This window comes from Schistocerca gregaria, chromosome 2 (genome assembly GCF_023897955.1).
Source record: "Schistocerca gregaria isolate iqSchGreg1 chromosome 2, iqSchGreg1.2, whole genome shotgun sequence".
NCBI lineage: Eukaryota > Metazoa > Arthropoda > Insecta > Orthoptera > Acrididae > Schistocerca > Schistocerca gregaria.
This window is the reverse complement of record NC_064921.1, coordinates 478671918-478699233: the sequence shown is the minus strand read 5'-3', so window position 1 is coordinate 478699233 and position 27316 is coordinate 478671918. Positions and strand designations below refer to the sequence as shown.

The window sequence follows — 27316 nt, the reverse complement described above, 5'->3', positions numbered from 1 at the left end:
TATGTCGCTGGAGGGAGTTGACACCACATCTGCACACACAAGCCACCTAAATCCCATTAATTCCGGAGAGGGGGCAATGTGCTCTGACGCCACGTTCAATCACATCCCAGATGTGCTCCATCGGCTTCAGATCTGGCGAGTCGGAAGGGGGGGGGGCAACATATCAGTTGGAATTCGCCACTGTGTTCCCCGAACCAGTCCATTGCACTCCTGATCTTGTGACATGGCGCATTATCTTGTTGAAGAACTGCAGTGCCGTCGGGAAATACGATCGTCATGAAAGGGTGTATGCGGTCTGCAACCTGTACGATACCTTTTAGCCCTCATGGATGTGCACGTGAATGTTCCACAGAGCATAATGGAGCAATTACCAACTTGTCCCATAGTACAGGTGTAAGGAGCTGTTCTCCCGGAAGACGACGGACTCGCACTCTCCCATCGGCATGATGAAGAAGGTATCGTGATTCATTAGACAGTGCAACGCTCTGCCACTGCGTCAAATCCAGTGCCGAGGGTGAAGTGCCAATTTCAGCCATAGCTGCCGATGTCGTTGTGTTTACATTGGCAAATGCGTGAGTCGTCGGCTGCGGAGGCCCATTGTTAGGAGTATTCAGACACACTTGTAATCTGCTGAATATTAAAATTTGATGTTAGTTCCGCCACAGATCGCTGCCTATCCTGTTTTACCAGTCAGCCCAGCCTACGACATCAGACATCCGTAATGAGGGTTGGCCGCCCAATCCCACGACGTCTGGACGTGGTTTCATCTTCGTGTCGCCACTTGTTGAAGACACTTACAACGGCACTCCTCGAACACCCGTCAAGTCTCGCAGTTTCCGAAATGCTCGTGCTGAGCCTCCGAGCCATCACAATCTGCCCTCGGTCAGACTCAAGTAGATCGCGCGCCTCACCCATCTTCAACACGGACAGCACTCTCACTGTATGCACCGTGCTTGTGTCAGACTGACAGTCATTCTTCGCCAGTTGACGCTGCTATCGCCTGGACGGGTTTATGTTGATAGAATGTCGGTGATCATAATGTTCTGGCTGATCAGAGTACTTAATAAAACTGAAGAGTGCAAATAGGTTGTTATTCGTGTCACGGGTAATGACTTATCAAAATCTCTTATATTGCGACGGTTCTTTGTACCTTGCGCTTCCGTGGAGTGTGTGTTGCTAGGTATTGGGTCATACATGACGTACCGTAGTGCACAGCCTCGCACGTCACAGCAGAACCCAAGCGTTGCAAATAATGTGCAGCGCAATCCAAATTACGTGTTGTATCACTTTACTGATTGACAACGACACATTTGTCCCAAGACACGGATCAATGTTCTCGACGCTGGCAGACTTACAAAACGATTTTAACGATGATCGCGAGCCTCTGTCCGATCCGCGAGGCGAGGTTAAATAGTCAGTCCTCCAACACTAATACGCAACGTCCAGTAGCTTTCTAAGTACGCTCTTGGCTTTAAATCATTCCCCCATGGAATGCCTTCATTATTATATCCCACTTACAGCGACTGCGAAAATATTTGACGCCACCAGAAAGTCTCTAACACCCTGACCAAATCATTTAGCCTGCGCTGTGAATCTCTTATTATTTGGAAAATCGACCATCAGTTCCCGAATGAAGACGAAGTGTGACCATAGAATATGAGCTCTTCAACGTCTCTGAAATTATAACGGACATCTACTCTTGTCTATTTTATTGCTAGGATCTCGTTCCCAGGTACTACTGGCTACCAGGTTGGACACCAATTTACGTAAAATCACTGTCCCAATTACAGTACAAAATGAGTAATTATTCTTCTGAAAAATTATCTTCGGAAGCCGGAAATGGTATCTCTCTCTCTCTCTCTCTCTCTCTCTCTCTCTCAGCGTTTTGTCGCGATATATACAGGGTGATCAGAAAATGTGTGAAATGCTTGTAGGGCAGGTTGTACTGAGACATAAATGTTAAGAAAGAAATTTGATACGTTGCTCCGTTTCCGAGTTATTTAGCATAGAATTTAGCCAATCGGGGCGTCGCGCGCTCGCATTCAAGCGGCCTGCCAGGGGCGGTGATGCCCAACGAGTGCTTTGTCTCGTTAGCTGAAACTCGAGTTTACGCGTGCGACGATCTGATTGGCTAACTTTAATGCTAAATAACTAGGAAACGGCGCAACGTATCGAATTTCTTTCTTAACATTTATGTCTCAGTACAACCTGCTCTGTAACATCCCTATAAGCATTCGCCCATTTTCTGACCACCCTGTATATAGCTAGCTGAGTGACGGTATTTCATTTTTATTCTAATTACATATCTTAGTCTGTTTCTCTTCATACTGGTTTGGAAATGACTCAGTCAGTAGGTGATATGTCCACATTGGTTTCGGAGTCGTGTTGTCTGCAGTAGTTCCCATAGTGTGGCAATAAACTCACACAACGAACACGACAAATTAGGCGGCCCAAAGATGTTCAACTCGTTTAAAATCAGGGGTTCCAGAGGCCAGGAAAATATTTTGAAGTCCTGATCGTGTATTATCTGCCACTGCCAAATACTTGCAGCCCAGTTGTAAGGCCTCTTGTCTTGGTGAACTGCATTTTATTCATGGAAGATGCTTATATATAGAGATGAGAGTAATCTCTGAGGCTAGAGTTGCACACAGACAACTGAAGAGTGTCTTCTACACTGAGTAATGGTCCTAGAGACTTCCACGGAAACTGTCCATTTCCATAACTGAATGGTAAGTGCGGCAGAAAGCCATGCGAAGACCCGGATCGGACCCAAGTCGGATCCGGGTGGGGAGATTTTCTTCGCTCGGGGACTGGGTATTGTGTTGTCCTCATCATCGTTTCATGCTCATCGACACGTAAGTCGCCAAAGTGGCGTCAACTAAAAGGACTTACACCAGGCAGCCAGTGTAAACGAGAGGAGGCATCAGCCACATGCACGTCTCCTTCCCACAGAAGCTATTCCCTGACTACAAAGCTGTCTCCAACTTGCACGAATCCGACTGCTCTCTGCTTCTTTTCTCTTTCTCTCACCTCCTGCATCAATGTTACTTGGCGCGCCATGATTTACACTACGGTGGTTTGTCATGGTTCCATTAATGTCTTGATGTATACCGCTACCCTTTTTATACATGGACCCAACTGCTGATTATCATCCCCTTTAGTCATTCCGGTAAATTACTTCTGTATCTACATATACATGATTAATCTGTAGTTCACACTTATGTCTTTGCAGAGCCTTCACGGAAACCCTTTCTTGATCGTTTCAGTTTCGAACAGCACGAGGCAAAAATCAACACCTAAATCTGTCCGTTCGAGCTCTGGTTACTGTTATTTAAATACGGTGGTCTGTCCTTCCTATGTAGGTGAGAGGCAATAAAATTATTTCTCAATCGAGGCGAAAGTTGAGGACTGAAATTTCGTGAACTGGTCTCGTCGCAGGGAAAAAGCCCTTTGTTTTAATGATTGCTACGCCAGCTCGCGTATTACATCCGCGGCACTCTGTCTCATATTTCGTGATTAGACAACACGAGCTGCCCTTCTCGATGTCTGATCCGATAATGACCCCACACCACGTAGAAATTCTCCAAAAGAGGACGGACTAGCATATTGTAGGCAGTCTCTTTAGTAGGTTAGTTGCATATTCTAAGTGTTCTGCCAATAATACGCTATCTCAGGTTTGCTCTCCCCACATCAGTTTCTGTGAGGTGGTTAGAATTTCAGTTGTTCCTAATTGTAGTCCCTTCGTATATAGCTGCATCCACAACCTTTAAAAATATATGACTTAACGCGTAACAAAAATTATCGACTGTTTAAGTATTCATATGAAAGACCTCCCACTTTTTGCTGTACAGGATCGATAGCCACTTTTCGCACCATGAAGATATCTTGTATAAATGATATTCCAATTTGTTTTCACCTTCTGATGCCTTTACCAGACGGCAAACGACAACATCATCGACAAGCTATCTATGAGGGGTGTTCAAATTGTCTTCTAAATCGTTTATGTATATTAAGAAGGTAACGTCATCAGAGAGGCCGTTCTTACTTTGTGGTTGATAATGGATGCAAGCCTGAAGAAAAATCATGACACGTTTCATAGGATTTTTAGACCTTCAAAAAGCATCTGACAATACCTACAGAATCAAGATGGTACAATAAGGCTGGGAATCAAGAACGAACTGCTCGGATTAAGAAGGGTGTAGGGCAAGGATGTAGTCCTTCACTCTTACTGTTCACTCTATACATCGAAGAAGCAATGATGTAAATAAAAGAAAGGTTCGGGAGTGGAACTGAAATTCAAGGTGAAAGGATGTTAATGATAAGATTAGGTGATGAAGTTGCTACCCTGATTGAAATTGAAGAAGGACTGCAAGATGTGTTGAACCGATTGAAATGTTTAATGAGTACAGAATATGGACTGAGAGTAAACAGAAGAAAGATGAAAGTAATGAGGAGTAGCAGAAACGAGAGCAGCGAATGACTTAACATTACAATTAGGGGTCGCGAAGTAGACAAAGTTACCGATTTATGCTACCTATGTAGCAAAATAGCCCATGACGGACAGAGCAAGGAGAACATACAAAAAAAGACTAACGCTGGCGAAAAAGGAATTCCTGTCTAAGAGAAGTCTGCTAGTGTGGCGCACAGATCTTGACTTGTGGAAGAAATGTGTGAGAATGTACGTTTGGAGCACAGGATTGTATGGAAGTGAGACATGGACTGTGGGAAAACCGGTATAGAAGAGAATCGACGCCTTTGAGATGCGATGCTACAGAAGAATGTTGAAAATTAGGTGGACTGATAAGATAAGAAATGGACAGATTCTCCGCAGGATCGGCGAGGAGAAGAACATATGGAATACACTGACATGAAGAAGGGACAGAATTACAGGATGGCTGTTAAGGCACCGGGGGATAACTTCCATGCTACTAGTTAGAGCTATAGAGGGTAAAAATCCTTATGGAAGACAGAGATTGGAATACATACAACAAATAATTGAGGACGTTGGGTGCAATTGCTACCCTGAGGGAAGCAAGTAAAACACAGGAGAGGAATTCGTGGTGGGCCGCATCAAATCAGTCAGGAGACTGATCACCATCATCATCATCTTCTTCTCAGTCTTTTCCCACGTTATGTGGCGTCGGTGATGATGATGAAGATGATGATTACGGATTTGGCAATGTTAGTGGCACAGGGTGGCCGGATGCCTTTCCTGCCGCCATCCCGAACCTCCCGGGACGGAGGTCACTCAAAGAAAAAACAAAGAGTTAAGAACAGCAGAGGACCTAAGCCACTTGCCTGGGAGACCCCAGATATTTCTGTTTTGCTTCATAACTTCCCATTGTCAGCTGCTACGAATTGTGACATTTCTGACAAGAGATCACGAATCCAGTTGCACAACTGAGACGATAGGCACGCAGTTTGTTTAGAAGGTGCTTGTGAGAAACAACGTGAAAAGCCTTCTGGCAATCGGGAAATATATAATCAACTTTGGATCTCCTGTCGATAACCCTCCTTACTTCATTGAATAGAGATCCAGTTGTGTTTCACAAGGACGATATTTTCTGAACCCCTGATAGCTATGTGGCAATAAATAGTTTTCTTCGAGTTATTTCGTAATGTTGGAATACAGTATATTTTTCAAGATCGTGCAACTAATCAAAGTCACCGTTATACGTCCATTATAATTCAGCGGATTATTTCTATTTCCTTTCTTGTTTGTTGACTTTTTCGAGTCTTTAGGTACGGATCTCTCGTCGAGCAGCGATGGTATCTGATTGCTGAAAATGGGTCTAGTCTTCTAGTCATGGCAGTAGCTGGAAACGTGCCCACAGCTTGGTTCTCTCTTCCCTTAAACGCTTACTTCGTCAGCACACACAAAACAGCAGAAATGCTCTGTAGACTTCGGAACGGAGAGACGCTCAAAATAATGCGACTTGTAGTCTATGACAACGAATTTCTTTTACGTTGACGTTTTAATACTTTTTCAACATTTTTAGAATTTTGCTAGAATATCGAAGTATTTGCGATCCGACAAACTGACGATCATTCGACGAGCCTGAATTATTGTAGCCGTAGGACGACAATGTGTTGGGAAATTAGTGTTCCATTTTCCGTACCGCATTAACTAGTGTTCCATTTTCTGTACCGGGTCAACAACATAAACCTTTTTATGTAATAATTGAAAGAAAGCACTTATTTGACGATGATGAGACAGTATTTTTGAGGAGCGGCAGATGCACATGCAAAAATCTAGGTTAAATTTTTTCGTACAGGGAGCACTTTGACATCTAATTTTTTTTTAGATTTTCTGGTAAACCAACAACGATAGAATATTGAGGAACTCGTGGCAAAGGTCGCATTATTTCGACAGTAACGTTTTTTGAGTTATCATTCTTCTGACTGCTCTGATGCGGCCCACCACGAATTCCTCACCTGTGCCAACCTGGACAGTAACTAGCAGAGTGCGATTGTCGTCTCACCTGTGGTGTGTAAACGTTGAGGTAGAGGCAATCCTCGTTGCCAACGGCGATTGAGAAGTCGTCATGATGGACGCTCACAGCCACAGCGCCCTCCTGTAGCGCGTCTCGAACCCCGGACCACGGCTCCAGCGGCTGAGGCTCCTACGCAGGACAAAACGTAGTTCACGCCGCTATTCAACTGCTTTAATCAGAATGCTTAGTGTAAATTATAATTGCAAAGTCGTGTGTGATGCTGTAGCTCATTACTACAAGATGACTTCAAAAAGTGAGGTACAAGGTTATTATGGCAGATCAAGTAATTTTGTAAAGGCTGCACTGGACTTCATAGTGGCACAGATAAATGCCACTCTTGTTGTGCCATGAATCTTAATGTGCGACGACGTATGTAACTTGTTTTCCTGAAGTCCCTACATAAGCAGAGTGAGTCAGGAGGAAAGGTATATGCTTCGGGGGATGACATATTAGTGATTCTGAACAAGAGAAGTCATATGAATATAAGTCCTGTTCTTTACAGTTTCTGAGGAAACTAATGACAACAACGGAGAACGTGACAAATACAGGTGACGGCAAATGAAACATCATGGTCTAATGTTTTATTTCATTGTGTACACTTCCTCACATAAGATTTTTAACAAGTCCACCTCAACTGCAATCTATCTTGCAGCTCTTGTAGACAGTGCCTAGGCGTTGGGCTGTATTGCGGGCGACAGTCAGTTTGTTATCTCACCATTGTCCGGGGCGACTCAAGACACGTCTTCGGCATGGAATCTCATTGACTGGAGTAGAATTGTCTTCAGTGATGAGCCCTGCTTCGAACTGAGCCCTAACAACCCCGACAGAGAGAGGTGGCGCAGTGGTTAGCACACTGGACTCGCATTCGGGAGGACGATGGTTCAATCCCGCGCCCGGCCATCCTGATATAGGTTTTCTGTGATTTCCCTAAATCGCCCCAGGCAAATGCCGGGATGGTTCCTTTGAAAGGGCACGGCCGACTTCCTTCCGCATCCTTCCTCAAGCCGATGAGGCCTATGACCTCGCCGTCTGGTCTCCTCCTCCAAACAACCCCCCACCCTAATGACCAGCGACGCCTCCGACGCCGGTGGGATACCAACCTGACTGTGAGGAGCGATGGTCTGGGGTGCCATTTCTTTTCAAAGCAGGACCCGTCTGGGTGTCATCCGCGGCAATCTTCAATACTTTGGTACATCGACGACATTCTACACTCCATTTTGTGGTTCTTCATGGAAAACAATCCAGGGGTTACATTTCAGCAAGATATGCCAGCCCGGACGCGGCGAGAGTTTCTACTGCTTGTCTTCGATCTTGCTAACTCCTGCCTTGGCAGCAGGGTCGCTGTATCTCTCCCCAACATCAAACCAGCTCGGCGTTTTGAGATCTAATGCGCCGATTAGACAGAATTTGGCACGATTTCCCTCAGGAGGACGTCCAACAATTCTGGCAATCAATGCCAAGCTGAATAATGCTTGCATAAGGGACTGAGAGTTGGACCAATGCGTTATTAACTTGCTTAATTTGTGAAGCTCTTCCTTGAATAAATCATCCAGTTTTTCCAAAATTGTAGTCACTTTGTTAATCTGTATATGTACATCACTCGGATAATTCGTTCGTGGTACGTCGTTTCTTGGCTTAGAATATACTGAATATGCTATGTATTGCTTTATAGTGATCCGACGACAGTACGGTCCCGTGTACAACAGAATCATCAGCAAACAATGGAACAATCAGTGCGCTGCTGACCCTATGTGATAATCGTTTCTTTCTGAAAAACTACTTATCGACTTTCGTTTCCATCTGGCGCGACTGAAATATCAACATAAGCCATTCGGTTTTACGCATTTGTTAGTATCAGTGCGAAATTCTTTGGGCCATTCGCATATTTGTGAAGAAATTCGACTTGGCGTTATTAAACGATCTCATGATAATTTGGGAAGGCGTAATCTGTCTGAAATAGCCGGCCGCTGTAGCCGAGTGGTTCTAGAAGCTTCAGTCTGGAACCGCACGACCGCTACGGTCGCAGGTTCGAATCCTGCTTCGGGCATGGATGTGTGTGATGTCCTTAAGTTAGTTAGGTTTAAGTAGTTCTAAGTTCTAGGGGACTGATGACATCAGATGTTAAGTCCCAAAGTGCTCAGCGCCATTTGAACCATTTTTGTCTGAAATATGAACAACGTGAGGCTGAACATGATGTAACGACGAATTATACTGATACTCTGCGGTCTGGTGGTTTGGTTTTTTGTGAGGGAGGTAGACGTATTTCAGACACATTCACTAACTTGACATCCGATTACAACAAAAAGAAATTGTGATGGTTACCGATATGCATTCCGAATACTTGTGTATTCTTTTCCTTTGTGGTTTTGTGCAGATCTGCATCAAAGTATTTCTCTTCACTTCGTCGATACATCCGATTCAGGCAACTTATAACCACTTCTACTCTACAGTTGCTATGTTAAGCAACTGCATTAATAATAAATTTTAAACAATTTTCGTAATTCTAATTTCACGGAATTCACTGTTACAGGCACAAAAAACGCAAGAACTCTGGTTTAGGCCATTGTTACGCAGCTGTTAAGCCGGGTCTGGCTTCGCAACTTTCTGGGAAATTGACTAGCAACGGGAGTTCCCCATGCATGTGGTCGATTTCTGAAACCACCTCTACCGTAGTGTCGGTAAGCTTTCCAGGTGTCACACCCTGCAGCCAGTCGCTCTGGTGGGCCCCCGTTTGCGAGTAACAACAAAAAAGAATTTCAGTATTCCTCTAGAGTCTTCAAAACAGCATTATTTTCAGAAAGACGCGGTAGCCAGTTTAATTAACAAAATTGTACAAATAAACTTCATCCACAAAAAATGTAAAATGGATGTGATTAACATAAAGTTCACATGTCCGCCTCCTCGAGGTATGCGTGTATTTCTTATTGTAGTATAAATCTTAAACATGTAGCAACTGTTGCAATTACATTTCTTGATTTCTTTAATTTACATCTAACACAGGTTCAAACAATAAATTAATATAGCCTAAAGACATGTCCTGCAAGAAGAACTTAGAATATTTTATGTTATTCATAAAAATGTTCAGTAGGTATAAAGTGTACACTGCTATAGTCGACATTATTATTATTACTACTATTATTTAAAGCTTGATAATGTAAATAGTTTGAAGGATACGTTGGTGATGGTTAAGCAATACGTCAACATTCATAAAACGTTATAATTTTTTGTATTTCGCTACAACAAAGGATTTAGTAAAGAGAAACGCCAGCAGTTAAGTTATTTGACTGGTATGCTGAAGGTGGCGGCTTCGTGTCCGCTTGAGAGCCATCTGTATTTATTTTACATCTTTATCGAACTGGCTGTGATTATTACATCCACTTCATTAATTATTTTATTTTTTCTCCATTTGCATTCTTTGTCAATGTGATTTTTTTAAATTTATGCATCGTAATATTTAAGCATTTAAAAATATCGATTTATAGATTAAAAAAGAAAAGATTTAATCTGTTAATATTGGCTGTACAATGGTGTAAAAATTTGTTTTTCTTTACAATATTTACAATTTTTGGATCGTAATACCCACAAAGTTAAAGCATAAATTCTTCTTGCACCATGGACATAATACATGAGCCGAAGATTTAAGCGAAAGAATGTTTATTTTATAAATAAAACGAAATTCAGGCAAAATGAGTAACAGAAATAATATTGCGACAACTTGGACGAAAATACAACGTAATGAAAAGAAAGAAAATAAATCAAAGTAGATAGACAAAAATAATTAAAATCTCACGGGAGAAACTTCCAAATGAAAAAAAAGAAAAGGGAGGAGAATGAGAGCAAATAAAAAATGTTGAAACAACACTGGTGTCCAAAATAAAATCAACAAACTGAAATTTTGGAAGGTTGTTTTTCTTTTGCCACGAAACAGTATAAATAGGTGACAGTGGTGTAGAAAAAATATAAAGAAAACATAATGTAAACAGCTTCAACATGTATAATGCTAGACAAAAATGTTCTTCGTTTTTTGCAACTTAACGTATTTGCGCACACATCCCGACAACAGGTTAATATGCTCAGAGTGGTGTGTGATCACCTCTGGCAGCAATACAGGCCTGAAAAAGTCGGGAAATGCTGTGAATGATGTCGTCAGTCTCACGTTGAGGCAATAACGCCCATTCTTCCTGCTCGCAAGTCTTGGAAAGTGGCTGTAGGATGCTGACGTGAAGCAACCCGTCTACCTAGTGAATCGCAGACATTCTCTATGGGTTTCAAATCGGGAGAGCGAGCAAGCCACGTCGTGCGTGCAATATCTTCCGTTTCCAAGAGAATATCGACAACTCGTGCTCTTGAGGTCTAGCATTATCATCCATCAGTCTCGCAACAACCGCACATGAGGTCTCAAAATCTGACATCAGTTAAACCTTGCCCTATTCATCCTTACAATTTCACGAAGAGCTGTTCGAGTGGTCAACGGAATCCTTGCCCACACCGTCAGGGATCCTCCTTGGTATCGGTCTGTTACCACAATATTTGGGTCCCGAAATCGTGTTCCGAATTCACTCCAGATGCAAATCCGCCGAGTACCGCTCTCCACACCAAATCGGGACTCACCTCTAAAAAGGACATTGACGACTCGAATCTAGACGTTCCCTTCTGTGAAGACGAGTCAGAGGTATATACACAGCAGATCTCCGACGATGAAGGCTACTCTGCTGAAGAGTTGCCTCAATACAACATGTTAGATGGGCGCTTCAGGGTCAGAGCCCAGTTTCCGTGCAGTATTAAGGCGTATCGTCGCGCCCTTACAGCCAAATAACGATTCTCTCTCTCGCGCGCTCTCTCTCTCTCCCTCTGATGTTACACACGGTCGGCTCTGCTCTGATCTTCGGGATACAGTTTCGGTCTCTATAAACTCTCGCCACATACGAGAAGCAACAGAACGATTCAGATTAAGCCCTCGGGCCACATACGGCTGCGACTGTCCAGCTACCGTTCTTCCAATGGCCCTCCACCGCAGACATTTTGGTAGGCGTCATCTCAGTGCCGTACTGCACCGCCTATAGCTGTGTACACATATTATGGATGTGGGAGTATTCGGTAAACACTACCCCGTTTGGTAGGTGCCCTGACGTCATCATTGGAATGCCATCTTCCGTATAGAACACCATCACACGAACGTATGCTGACAGTTTGTACGTTTATCTCGAGAATTAGGCGCAGGACGGCGAAATAGCGGTTTGTTGCTTTAATTTTTGACATCGGTATATTAACAAAATGACGCAGCAAAGTATTAGAAATAAAAAATACATTTAAAACGATTAACTGAATAAAAATAATGTTAGAAGTAATTTTGATGATGATGACAAATAAAGCAGATTTTACCCGACAGCAAACTAATCCGTAGCCTTTATAATCACAGCCAAATAAATTAATCAGTAGCCTAAGCCGCAATCTTGAAAATAATATTATTTTAACGGCTCTAATGGATCACAATGAAATCTGAATTCTTTTTTTGTCGATTTTCCAAGAGGGAGCCTACTAGCATGAGCGGCTGCAGGTTGTGATGTCTAGTAACCTTAACCTACACCACCGTATTGGTGGTTTCAGAAAGTGGATCCTACCCTTGGGGTCCTCCCATTGCAAATAATATAAGTTGTCGAAAGGCGGCCTCCATTACGCGATTTAGAACATTGCAAACGCTGATGCATGTTATCAAATACGTGTTGCAACGTTTACTGTGAAACTGCAGCGATATTTGGTTCAGTTTACTTTTGCAATTCAGATATAGTGTCAGGGCAAGTTCTGTAAGCAGATCTTCAAGGAATTATCATAAAGTGGATGAATCAGAAGCCCAAGGGGGCCCAACATCTTAGAAATCGCCTATTTGTGAAAATAGTGATCCAAGATAGTGTAGGATTAACGAGTCGCAGCGTTGTTCTGCTGAACCCTCGTGTTCTACAGGGTGTTACAAAAAGGTACGGCGAAACTTTCAGGAAACATTCCTCACACACAAAGAAAGAAAATATGTTATGTGAAAATGTGTCCGGAAACGCTTACTTTCCACGTTAGAGCTCATTTTATTACTTGTCTTCAAATCACATTAATCACGGACTGGAAACACACAGCAACAGAACGTACCAGCGTGACTTCAAACATTTTGTTACAGGAAATGTTCAAAATGTCCTCCGTTAGCGAGGATACATGCATCCACCTTCCGTCGCATGGAATCCCCGATGCGCTGATGCAGCCCTGGAGAATGGCGTATTGTATCACAGCCGTCCACAGTACGAGCACGAAGAGCCTCTACATTTGGTACCGGGGTTGCGTAAACAAGAGCTTTCAAATGCCCCCATAAATGAAAGTCAAGAGGGTTGAGGTCAGGAGAGCGTGGAGGCCATGGAATTGGTCCACATCTACCAATCCATCGGTCACCGAATGTGTTGTTGAGAAGCGTACGAACACTTCGACTGAAATGTGCAGGAGCTCCATCGTGGATGAACCACATGTTGTGTCGTACTTGTAAAGACACATGTTCTAGCAGCACAGGTAGAGTATCCCGTATGAAATCATGATAACGTGCTCCATTGAACGTAGGTGGAAGAACATACTGACGAAACTAAAATGAGCTCTAACATGGAAATTAAGCGTTTCCGGACACATGTCCACATAACATCTTTTCTTTATTTGTGTGTGAGGAATGGTTCCTGAAAGTTTATCCGTACCTTTCTGTAACACCCTGTATAACTCTTTTTAAGATATAATATACACAGGTTGTTGGACCACTTCCTCACTGTGCCTCTAAAGAAGGTGACGAATACCCGCCAACATTGAATTTCATACCAGACATTCACTTTTTGTGCCCGTTAAGGCTTCTGGTGCAGCTGGTTTAGATTTTAAGTGAAAAATCCATGAATCCAATGCATCCCTGCGATATCAGCTCATAATCATGGAGTTCTTTTACACCTGGCGGTACGGATGACATGGTCCACTGACAGAAAGCATACCCGAAAGAACAGACATCACATATATAAATAATTAAAGCGAGATGGTGAAGGACACCTTCAGTGCAGCTGCATACCGGGCTCAAACTCTTACGGGAATCAGCGAAATGCCGCGAATAATGGGGGATAATGGACAAGGGGCTGCATTAGTAGTGTGTGGATAAGCTGAGGATTTGGGTCTGACGGGAGGCGTACTAAGGTAGTCCGTGCGGTTACAATGACCACTGTGCCCGCATTGCTTAGCGGTCGCTGGCACAGTAGCTCAGCGTGTTCAGTCAGAGACCTAGCTGTCCTCTGTAATAAAAGAACTGAGTGAATGGCTCAACGGTGAACTTGAGCGAGTACCATGGGACGTCTGCCCAGAACAAATGCAACAAATAATAACGAACTAAATGAGATTAACAAAAGTGGTCACAGCATCTTCCTATTAAGCAGACGACCCACGTTCGAATCCCATCCGGTACAAATTAGTCAACTTTCACCATTGCTTTCAATCAATGCCCGCTCGCAGCCAATGTCTGTAATGCTTTTTTATCATAAGGGAAACCTATTTATAATTTGTTTCTGGAACAACTTTATCTATTGCTGCAAATCAGAATCAAAAATTTATCAGTACATGCGTATACTACCATATTTGACGTCATTTTGTAGTTTTTCTGAAAGTTGGAGAGTTTGTCTTTGGTTTTGTAACGTAAACGATTGGTGACTCATACAGTATGCTCAGAGTATAACTGCGCCCATAGTGGCAATAAATCTACGGATATTTCTTATTTTTCTGATTTAAGATTTGACTCACCTAACACACTTTATTTCACTTACTTAAATTTCATATGAGCGTTATCTACATGAAACAATAAGAATAAAACTCTGTTTTTTCTAGAATCTTTCTTTCTGAAAGTTATATACTACATATGTCTACTAGAAACTTAGTTATTTTTCTGTATTGCTTGATATTAAAACACACGAAGACTGGGCCCTTACTGTTTTCCAGACCGTGTCTTCTCCTTGTGAATTACAAACAAATGATCGTCTGGGACTCCGGTAGTTATTATTTGGTTTTATTCATAGCTGTTATTCTCAGAGCAACTGTGGTGTATATTTCAGAATATAATTCAGCTGTGAGTTGCACAGGTAGAAAATTTCAACAGACTTATTTGTTATCTTTAGGAGCTTACATAGTTTGTTATAAAGCACTAAAACTTGACAATATATGTACGTAAAGTATAAGACGCGTAGTACAGAAACATAATTAATATAGGTTTAACAAGTGACACTATCTTTATATGCGTTTCTATATCTTCCTAGCTACAAGAACAACTCGTGCAATGTGTACATTATGTTTATGCGAAGAAAATCTTGTCAGATGCTAAACCAGTATTAAAAAAGTTTCTGTACTATACTTTTTATGTTTTACATACATTTACATCCAAAATCTAATGATTTATAATACCCCAGATGTTATAGGCTTCTGAAGATGACAGGTTAACTTGCTGAAAACGTTAAAGCTAAATACATTTCCTGAGCTTGCAACTGACAACTGAGTTTTATTCTGACGTGTTTACTATATCCTAAGGATACTGTTCTGAGAAGCAAAGTACGAGTGTAACAAGTGTTCATCCACTATGGGTGACTTCGATCCTGACTATAGCTGTTAAACTCATAAGGCCCCATTTTGTTTTGAGGGCATAAAACGTCATCGCGGGTTGTAAAATTGCTTCACTGCCATCACGGCGTTGCCCGTCTATGTATTATATTTCTTTATTCACGGTCTTGCCGATGCACTAGTGGCCATCCGGTGCCTCGTACACACTGTATGGTTTGTTTTGTCTGCGGCCCTGCTACCCTCTGGGTATTGTTTCGAATCATCGCTATTTCAACAACATGCTATGTACGTGCCGATTTTCACTGTACGATAAAACAAATTCAGTGTACTCATCTTTCTGCCCGTTCAAACTCATTAATGTGCTGACACTGCGCCCTCTGACGTCAATGATGAACCGTGGCACTTCAACGAATTTTCGTGGTTTAACACAGTCCTCTCTTGTTACACAAGAGGTGACATTGCCGAATGTAAGTGTACACATTCTTTCTGAAATGAGAACCACTTTACTGACTGCTGGAAATCTGTTGCACACGCATTCGAAATTTGAATCCACTTGGGTTATTGTTTCCGCGGCGAAGAGTGGCCGCGTGGTTGGAGGCGCCATGCCACGGATTGCGCGCCGGAGGTTCGAGTGCTCCCTCCGTCATGGGTATGTGATGTTCTTAGCGTAAGTTAGTTTCAGTAGTGTGTAAGTTTAGGAAACGATGACCCCAGAAATGTGGTCCCTTAGGAGTTCACACGCATTCGAACATTTATTGTTTCTGTGTGTTACAATTTTGACAAAGGTCCGTACCTTTCCTTTTACAGAAGCCGATAGCGTGGCGTGAACCCATTTAAACGAATTGCATGAGGACTATGTTGACTGTATCATCTCATAAATGTTTGTTAGAACGTTAGAGAGACTGAGGGGGCAAAATGGAGACCTTCTCAGTTCTTGGTTCTCGGGCAGTCGAACACTAGTCGTCCCTATGACTTATGCAACCTAGCAACACTGGACAGCTATGCGGGCAGTATCAGGAACGCGGGGTAGGCTGTGACTGGCTGGTAGCAGGAAACTGACTGCGAGCGTAGATGCGGTTGAATCTCTTCGTAGACAGGAGAACTGACTGAAGAGCTAATCGTCACAGTTTAAAGTTCAAATCATAAAAAAAGGAGCGCAGTGTTCACAAGTCTGGTGATTAATGCCAATATAAAATTTGATGAGCAAGCTTAAAAATGAGATACGATCTGAAATTTTAATTAGCTGAACGATGCTGCGGAATTGAGGAAAATCAACAGAATGTTTCTTCAACGATTCGCAGAAAAATTGTTTCCAGCGGAACAAAACGCTTTCAAGAGCTTGCTTTAATAGAAAAAACATTTCGCTTTAGAGGAAGGCAACAAAAATGCTATACTCTCATCATCTCCAGTTGTTCGCCTAGATCGGACCATACACTCAAGAGCCAAAATATTAAGACCACCTGTTTAATAGTGTGTTGATCCACCCCTCGAAACTAATATAGCAGCGCTTCTGTGTGGAATGGACTCGAAAAGTCCTAGGTAGGTTTCTGGAGGTAAGTGATGATAGATATCTACACTCAGGTCACGCAGTTCCCTTAAATTTCAGTAGGGCTATTTGTGGCCGCGAAGCTGGTGTTCGATAGCGTCCCTGATGCGTTTGCATCGGGTTCAGATCAGCGTAACTTGGTAGACAAGACATCAATGTGAGATCACTGCCATGTTTCTCACATCACTGCTATATGAATCTGGTCTTGTTACGTAGACAGTTATGCTGCTGGAAGATGCCATCCACTTGAGAAGAGAAATCTAGCGTGAAGTGATATAAACGTCGGCAATAATGTTCATATACTCGACAGCTGCTATAGTGTCTTCGGTCACTGCCCAGGCCCCATGGATGCCCATGTGAATGCCCCCAATAGCATAATAGTGTCTGTGTCCCTGGCAAAGTGCACGTTTCCACCACCAATTAGCCTGGATGACGGTCTATCTGGACGCGTCCATCAAGCCAGTGTTACAAGAACCGCAATTCATCCGGCCAGTCGACGAAATTTGCCGTTTCCGAAAATTTCGTTTGCAAGCGCTAGGCCATAATAATCTGTCTTTGCCGAAGTCGCTTATGTCAGCTGATTTCCCAACGCGCGGCGCGTATCGTCGCTAGAACGGTTCGCCAATCACCTATGGTCCGCTTATACACTTTCCTTATAGCGTTACGTTCCCGTAGCGCCACCAGGCAAGCTTTAAATCTTGCGGTGGGAAGTGGTCATAATGTTTTGACTCAACAATATATATTAAGACTACACCGGGTACCTTGAGGATATTTCGGTCACTTTGATAAGAAAGATGATGGTCGTTTCATAGACATGTGTGGTCACTTCTTTAGGTGAGACGGATACGAACCAGAGAAACAGAAGTTGTCGAAAGAAAGACAGATCCTCACTTTATTTTTATACAATACCAACAGGAACGAAACTGTTTGGGTGTAAGCGTATCTCGAGACGACTGGTGACGGCAGATGTTATATTTCTTGAGTCAAGTTTTATTGTTTTTTGCATTTCATGCAGGCTTAAAACATCAATGAGCGACGATATACGGTACCATTTACGCCTGGGAACAGCGTAAAAACAACGTTTCTTAATGGTGACACCACAAATAGTATGTAATATTTTGTTATGCCGCATTTTTGCTTTATCTGTTCCACACTTGTCTTTTGGACCCTATAAATAGGTTTGCAATTCCGTATGAGATATCTTGCAACAATTTTCGCTATATCGAATTGCTACTTATTTTCTATTTGTGTGTGGCGATAATAGGAAACTAGAGAGAAGGAAAAATAGCAGGAGAACGTGAAACGAATATAAGGGAAGCCTTCTGATAGAATTTTCCACAGATCACAATTTAATCATTATGAGCACCTGGTTTGAGAATCATAATAGCGGGTTACATATATGGGAGATATTTGGAAACACCGAATGGGTTCAGATGGATATATGGTGGTACGACAGAAATTTAGAAAGTAGCAAACGAAGAAATTTCAAGACCCTGGTAAATTAAAGAGATAGCACCGGGATAAGTTGAAAAGACTAGCTTTTGAGGAGTTCAGATGGGTAGTTTGAGATAAGAAACAGCGCGAGCAGCAGAGGATGAAAAGCCAAAAGGACAACATGAAGAAAGTGCAAATTGGCAAATCAGCAACCGAGAGATGAAAATTGTAAAGCTAAAGCTATATAACCATGCATAATAACGCGGAAGGTAACGCCGCTTATAGAAAAATCTTTGGAGGAAAGAAAAGTAGCTTAGTATATGAAAATCTAAAAATCAACTAAAATCGTTAGAACAGGTGGAAAGCCAGAAATAAGAGGAAGAACGAAGGGCTGAAAAGTGGAAGAAATGAATAGAAGTGTTATATGAAGATGTAGCGCTAAAATACAGTGTGTCACACTATTATGCAATATTTCTTTCGTTCGTTTCAATTTTACTGCATTATCGAGAATGTATGTACTTTCCTTATATCTCTGTTAGTGATGCTCTATTGTAATTAATGGTATTAATTTCTTGTAAACAGTTTCAAACGATTTTATAAATTTAGTAAACATTCTGAAAATTCCATGGATATCGCAATGTGTAGAATCAAAGATATAGTCTGGTTGGTACAGAGGATTTGCGGGGTTTGAGACAGCACGAAAGTGTCGGTAGTTGGCAGTGACAGCGACTGGACGCTGTGTAGCTGCGAGAAAAAGCTGCGAGAGTGAGGGTGTAGGCATACTGCGCGATGGCAATGTATGTGGCAGGGGTTAGTGGGCGTGGAGATGGAAATGAAGTCCCGTGCTTCCTGGCAGAGCGTAGGGGAACGATGCGGGAGACTCGCACCGTCGTTGCCTTCCTCCTACCGTAAAGGGGATGAATGATGATGATGAAAACGACTCAACAATTCCCAGTCATCTCGGGGCAGGTGAATATCACTGACCCCATCGGGAATCGAACGCGGGAAGCCGTGGTCGGGAAGCGAGAACGATACCGCGAGATCACGAGAGTCTGACAGTGGACGTGGAGGCAAGCAATTCTGTAGGCCGCAATACAATGTTAATTACTGAAGAGACATCGAGAGATTTGTTAAAGGAAGAATACTATGTAGCTAGAGCATGTTTCGGAATTACTCTTTACTGGAAGTTAGCCAAGGACACTGTGAGCTTCACTTCAAGAGTGTCGCTTCAGACTACCAGCACTATCAGAAACAGACCAATATAATAGAGTTTTCTTTGAGCAGTACATTAATCGTGCAAAAATTAATTCTAATCCTTTGGTAATTATTTACCCAAGTCATCATTATCGTAAGCGGGGTTCATGTTCTGTTGTCCTAACAACAGAGTGTCACGTTGTGAAAAAGATGAATACGTCAATATAAAAGTGATAAATGTGCCTGATAGTAAAACAAAATGTTTTGAGTCATTCTTACTAGTTAAAGTCATTACTGTCGGTTTGTGCGACAACAACATTCATTACCCTTTTGAAAGTTTATTAACTACCGAAATTACTGAATCTGGAAAATATTATTTAATTGTGTGTTTTGTAATTTCATGTAACGAGCTCATGGATGTGATATGTCGAAGCTGCCGTAATGTATTGCCGATACTTTTCATGTCATTTATACTTTATTTTTGGTAATGAATTTTGATCAAGATGGGACTATTTAAAGTTAATAATAGTTATATGACTGTGAGGATACGCTATGTAATTATTGCCACGTCATGTAAGTCTGTCAATTTTGATCTAAAGTATTTAATGTAGGGTAATTGATCAACAATCATGCTAACTTATACATTCAATTAGTCTCGTAATAACGGTTATCGCCTACGTGTGCATTTTTAATTATTACGTAAGTTAAAATCAGTCTAACCCAATGAATATTAAAAAAGTGTTCTCCACCCTAGGACTGACGACCGTACTATTACAGACGATAGTTAAATTTTCATTAAACATGAATTAATAACAAATTCTACTAAGTGATCAAAATCAGTCATTACAACTACTTATTTTTATACCTGGTCGTTATAAGGGCAACATATTGACATGTCACAGTAACGATAAATTTTACACTCTTCCACATAATTTAGTTTTATTTGCTTCGGAACTGATATCTTTTTCGGGTGTCAGGGACGCTTGAAGAAGGTCGATTGCAAGTATACTGAAGGGTGTCGAATGGTTACAAAGGAGATAACTTGAAGACAATATTACGGAGAGAGAAAGAGAAGCGAACCAGAAAGGTAGCATTGATAGATTTAGGTAAACCTTTTGACAACTGTAAATGCAGTGTAGTCTTTGAAACTCTAAAAGTTATAAGGGATAAAACGCAGGGATTGAAAGCCTATCTATGACATGTACAGAAATCATACTGCAGCTGTAGAAGCCGTATGAAATGAAAGGAATTTAAACCGGAGAGAGATTGGTTTGTAACCTCAAAGTATTTTGAAAGGTGGAACTGGCCAGATGTGAATAATTTGTCTTTCATTGACGGGATAACATATAACTTATAGCAACTGTTGAATGCGAATATCTCGAGTCTGAATGCACTGACAGAACTGAATTATGGAAACAAAATCATTTGGACATGTGTCAAGCAGAAGTTGTTTGTGACAGAGATATGTTTACTGCTCCACGAGTAATACCACTCTGTGTTCTTCGAAGTGTGCATTTCATTTTTGACCAAACTGACGAATGGTTATTGATAAATCATCTCACATATATTCCAACAGCGTCTCTTCAAATTATTGCATGTGAATAATTGTTTTGTAAGCATTAGGCGACTCTGTTTCTTCAGCGACCCACTTTCGCGTAACTTTCTATCCACGATGATAATTGCCTTCCAATTGTTGAAAGTCTCTTCGGGTTTGCTGCCGGATCCTAAAATCAACTTGACTCGATATTTCGGCGATCCAACTGTTCGCCATCTTCAGGAAAATGCTGCTTATGCTGATGAGTCTTAACAGATTTTTGGACCACTTCAACTGTCTTCTTCCCCGTATCAAAGTTACTATGGAGGTTGAAAATGATGGGATGCTTCCATTTTAAGACGTAATGGTTTATAAAAAGCCAGATGGAACTTTGGGACACAGTGTTCACCGAAAGCCGACTCACACAGATTGGTATCCGCATCCTAAGAGTTCTCATCCACCACACGAACGTAGTGGCGTCCATAGGACTTTAGTACGGAGAGCATATGCCATTTCCGACGCAAACAGCTTAACCCAAGAACTTGAGCATTTGATGACTGTTTTTAAGGAAAATGGATACACCGAGAAGCAGATCCGTCGGGTTATGGAGTTTGGACCATCTCAGGAGGTGTACGAAGAGGAACATAGATCTGTGGCCTTTCTTCCTTATGCTGGAGGCTTATCGTTTAAGACTGGACGAATTTTAAGGAATTTTAACATTAAGAGTGTTTTCCGTCCACCTTCTAAGATTAGGGCTCTGATCGACTCTGTGAAGGATGATTTGGGGCTTAGGAAACCCGGGGTGTACAAAATTCCGTGTCAATGTGAGAAAGCTTACGTTGGCCGTTCTATTCGCACAGTGCATGACAGGTGTGTGGAACATCGCCGACATACGAGCCTACAACAGCCGGAAAAATCGGCGGTAGCAGAACACTGCCTAAATGAGGGACACAAAATGAAATTTGAGGAAACTGTTGTGGTTGCCAACATTTCCGGTTTTTGGAACAGTGGGTACAAAGAGGCGATTGAAATTAGGTTGACTGATAATTTAATCAACAGAGACAATGGGTTTCCTCTTAGCAAGACGTGGAATCTTGTATTATCTCGCATCAAAGCTGAACGTTCTCTGGTGCGGTCTTGATTGCGATATATCTTTGCCAGCAGTGTTTCACTAAGGGCGGCTCCATCTCCCTGTTTTGGAAGGCAGAAACTGTGATGGGCTGCGCATGCGCCGTGTACTGAACGGTGGCCTACATAGGACGTCGATTTGCAACCTGGCGTCAGTTCTCAGCGGGACTCATCAGCATAAGCAGCATTTTCCTGAAGATGGCGAGAAGTTGGATCGCGGAAATATCGAGTCAAGTTGATTTTAGGTTCCGCCAGCAAACCCGAAGAGACTTTCAAGACTTATTACGCCGGGAAAGCCTACGTTATCACGCCTTCCAATTACACTACCTGACAGAAAAAATGAAGCACACAGAAGACGGAGTCGGATGTCAATGTAATTTCGTACACGTACCGGTAGCGGTTATGTCAGTGATTAAAACTGCAATTCTCTGAGAAAAGTAAAACAACCACCAGAATGCATCAGGCCTGGTGGGTTATATCAGGGTCAGGAACAACGTCAGATGTTGAGTGGACACTGAAGAAGTAAGAGAAGCCGCATACTATTGTGAGTTAGAGTTATCAGCGCCTGACAGTTTGAAAAGGGGCCTCGCTCTAATATCCAGATTTTTTGGGTATCCGGATGTGTCAGTGGCCCGATGATGGACTGCATGGGAACGTGAGGGCAGCCGACTCGTTGTCAAAACTTCGGTCGATCACGTCTGACCACCACAAGATAGCATCGCCCCAAGGTGCACCAAGCACATCGTAGCTCCCCCTCCCCGCCCCCCCCCCCCACCCACCCATCCACACACACCTGCATCTGCCATCTAAGTAGAAGTAATGACTTCCTGAACTATTCGTTCACAGGTCGGTTAGTAGCAGCAGCCGGACTAGGGAATTACAGTCTCATACGTAGGCACACCGTTTATATCTCATCACAAGCGGCTGCACTTGGAGTGGTGACATGACCAGGAAGCATCCAGTTGAGTTCAGCGGTGAACCATGGTCGTCGATCAGTATGGCGGCGACATGGGGAGAGTTCCCATTCTTCTTGTGATTTGGAAAGGTACAGCGGTGTTCGGCTATTCCCGAACTCAGTGTGTGGAGGTAACCATTGACTATTTACTCAGGTCACGGCTGGTAGCGATCGAGAAAACTCTGACGTCGCAGCTGTACATCAGGTTGCCACTTTGGAACAGGAGAATGCTCGTCTTCAAGTGGCAGCCGTCTTTATGAACTGCCTGCGTGATGTTGAGGTTCCCCAGTGGCCAGTAAAACCCTCAGATTTGTCCTCGATGGAACACGTCTGCGACCAGCTCGGACGTCAATTGCGGCCCAGTACCATTATGTAGGATACTAAGGACCTGTTGCAACAGTTGTGGGCTACATTGTCTCAGGAAAGGAGCAACAGCTTTATGATATCTTTCCCAATAAGTGCATGAATCCAGGCCAGAGGGAGTGCAACGTCAGGTTGTTTGGAAGGCTAACATACCAGGCTCATTGCACATTTGAGTCGATACTGCAGTCGCCGAAACAACTTCACATACTTTTCCAACCAGTGATTATTTTGTGTCCTCCTGCTCTTCTGTGTGCTTTATGCTTATTCGTCAGGCAGTGCAGTATGACGCCGGTTACGAAACTTTTCTCTGTATTCGTTGGGCTTTCCGAAAACTAAGTCCTGCTGCACCGTGCATTAATTGCAAACCTACAGTTTCCTACAATTGGTAATGCCCTGTCTGTGACAACCATTAATACACTGTAAACAGTGAAAGCCTTCACCATGAGCACATCAGAGACGACTATCTTGTATCACCTGAAACGTTAATTTCCAGTCTTCGGTCCTAATGTGAAAACATTCAGATTAGTATCATCTACCGTGTATATAATTATAACCAACAAGCTTTGGAACAATGTGTACTGTTTGTAAATTCTTATGAAATTGTTGTCATCTTAGAAATATAATGTAGCTAGAGTACTGCATACATTTCAAGACACAGGATCTGGAAAGTTAATTAGTTAAATGTTACATAGACCATTTGAACGTTTTCCATCGACGTTATGTTGAACGAGTCAGTTTACCGGATATTTATACATGATAAGTGTTAACATTAATGGATACATTATTATTTTATTCCTACTGATGCAACTACACTTAAAAACAAGATTTTACTGGCTACCAGTCTTTAAGTAGAAATTCGTCAATGGAACAGGTGTTATCCAGAGAAATGATTTTAAATGAGATTTAAAAGTCGCTTCGCTACTTGTCAGAAATTTAATGTTATTGGGCAAATGATCAAAAATTTTTACTGATGCATATTGAACTCCTCTCTGAGCCACTGGCAGTTTTAACAACGGGCAAGAAACACCATTTTTCCCTCTGGAGATGTAGGTATGTACATCAGCTTTCTCCTGAAACTGTGATGGATTTCGTTAGCGAATATACGTATTGTGACAGCGCAGTTAAAACGCCTAGCTCCTTGAAGAGGCACTTACAGGACGTCGGTGGGTGAATACGACCACATATTTTCCTCACTGGTATCTTCTGCGGAATCAATACTTTTTTTTATAAGTGATGAGTTATCCCAGAAAATTAGTACGTATGACGTTACTAAGTGGAAATATGCAAAATATGTTTGGAGTTGACTCGTTTGTTCCCAAGTTTAGTAATTAACGAAGAGTAAAAGTAGCGGTACTCGATTGTTTGAGAAATTCCGTAATATGCTTCTGCCAGTTCAAGTTTTCATCAATATGTACGCCCACAAACATGGAGCATTCTACCCTACTTACTGACTCCTGCTCATGTGGTACATCAATTGATGGTATGACACTATTCGTTGTATAGAACTGAATGCAGTGTTTTTTTTTTCAAAATTTAGGGAGAGTCCATTTTCAGAGTATCACTTAACAGTTTACCAGCTCTTCTTGTGCTATCGCTCTTATGGGATTTACTGTAACAAAAGTATCGTCTGCAAAAAGTACGAATTTTGCTTCTTGAATGTTAATTGGAATGTTATTCACATATACAGGTTGACCCACGAAGATAAGCAAATGTTTTAGTATGTTATTCTACAAGTAAAACTAAAGATAAAAGTTCGTATAAATGTTTAGTTACGGAGTTACGGCTAATAAGAGATTTTGGTTGAAATTTAGCAACCTTCGCTCATATGAAGCCATCGCAAAACTGTACGAGGTTAAAGTAAAGCACGATTTCCATTTATTTTGTTGTTATTGATCTGGTGAATCCAATAAAACATGTCCCAGACGTGTATCTGCAGCAGTTTTCTTGAACATCCAGAGAAGCAAAGAAGTAATTTCGTAAAATTTTTAATATATTAACTACGTGACCCAATTTGTTTTTTAAATTCTAGACAATTGCACAAAGTTCTCAACAGAAGTTCTGGAGAATTTAAATTTTGAAAAATGATGCTAATAAAGTTAACTGAAACTGTATGAATCTGTCACATAATCGCTTTTTATTAATACCATAGCATACTTGAATTCATGTTAAACCGGCAAAAACAAAGCTCAGTGTTAAGCAAGTTGTACAGTGTACATACAGTTTCACAATACATTCACAGTAATGTTCAAAAATGTCTCCACCGAGTTCAATGCATTTAGTTGTATGTATATGAACAGATTTTTTCTGCTCGTTTCAGTTTCACAGGGCTGTTCTGAATTTCGTCTATTGCATTCATAATGCGAGCAAGTAATACCTCACTTTTTTTTGCACTGTCCTCATAAACTGTTTTTCATCCATCCTCATACACAAAAATCCATTGGTGTTAAATCGGGCGATCTGGGTGGCCAAAGACGTATAGCACCACGACCAATCAATTTCTGGGGAAAATGTTCACTTAAATGTGTAGTAACAGCGTCGGTGAAATGTGGAGAGGCGCCGTCACGTTGAAAATACATTTGAAATCGCGTAGCTAATGGAACATCTTCGAGAAAGCGAGGCATTTCTTCTTGAAGGAACTGTAAGTACGTCTCGCCAGTTAGACGTCCTGGGAAAATGAATGGTCCAATAAAGTGTGTGTTGTTTATACCACACCATACATTAATGTAAAATTACGTTGCACTATTGCATGTGGGTTTGCTTCAGACCATACCTGCTCGTTATGTTAATTGTTTATACGGTCTCTAGTGATCTGGGCCTCATCAATGAATAAAATTTGTTTATGTAACTGCTGATTAGTATTTAACCAGTTGCGCAACTCCAAACGAAGGGCAGGATCTCCCGGATGTAAATGATGCACTTTTTGTTTATGGAAAGGATAAAGATTATTGTACTTTAGTGTAAGCTATACCTTAGATTGTGAAATGCTTAATCGTTGAGAGATACGTCGTTACTTGTACACGGGCTACGTCGAACAGATCCATAATATCCGCATCATCGACTTCACGTACCTGTATCGAGTGCTCGTACTAATTATTAACGCTATGTAGAGACCTGCCTCCCGTAACATTTGAAATACTCCACTAACGGTGCGTGCACTTGGAATCATCCGAGTTGGATAACGTACGCGATATTCGTTAACTGCAGCCGTAGCATTACCATCACATTTGCCATAAAGAAACACATCGGCGTGTTCCACTGTCGTAAATTTGAAAGGCATCCCTGTATCATAAATAATCTACAAACTACAACCGTTACTATGTGGTTTCACTTAAATATACTGTTGTTATTATGTTCTTTCACCGAACAATACAGAAAACTAACTCGTTTCAAGGTTAGGAAACCAGTGAAACAACTCACTAACGGTTGTCATCAATGACATAAACGTTTCTACATTCTTAATGGAATGTAAACAAATTTACTTGTACAACAACCTTTGCTTCTCTGGATGTTCTGGAAAACTACTGCAGATACAAGTCTGGGACATTTTTTATTAGATTCACCAGACCAATAAAACAAAATAAATGGAAATCGTGCTTTACTTCAACCTCGTACAGTTTTGCGATGGCTTCATATTAGTGAAGTTGACAAATTTCAGGTAAAATCTTTTATTAGCCGCAACCCCGTAGCTAAATATTTGCGGACCTAGGTTTATATGAACTTTTTTCTTTAATTTTATTTGTAGAGTAACATATTAAAATATTTGCATATTTTCGTGTCTCACCATATCTAAGGAATAGGAGTGGACCCAAAATTGAGTCCTGTGGGACTCCCTTCGTTATTTTACCCCACTCACTAAAATTTTCTGTCTTCCCGATTCCCTACATTGTCTGATTTATTCAGTACAAACTGTTCATTTTTTTGTCAAGTGTGATTCAAACCATCAGTTTCATAAAAATTGACTTTTTCCATGAGAGTATCATAATCATCTAAACAATCACAAAAAATGACAGTTGGTGATATCTTATTATTTAAGACTTGTACTACTTGATGAATGAATTTATAAA

The 27316-nt window shown here is 41.7% G+C and overlaps 1 protein-coding gene across 1 annotated transcript in view; it reads right to left on the bottom strand.

Moving 5' to 3' along the window:
• Positions 1-27316, bottom strand: part of LOC126327137 (esterase FE4-like) — a 406577-nt gene that overhangs the window by 145703 nt on the left and 233558 nt on the right. Inside the window, exon 3 of the mRNA XM_049995826.1 lies at positions 6483-6623. Coding sequence (XP_049851783.1) covers positions 6483-6623 — 141 coding nt within the window. The remainder of the gene's footprint in view (positions 1-6482; positions 6624-27316) is intronic.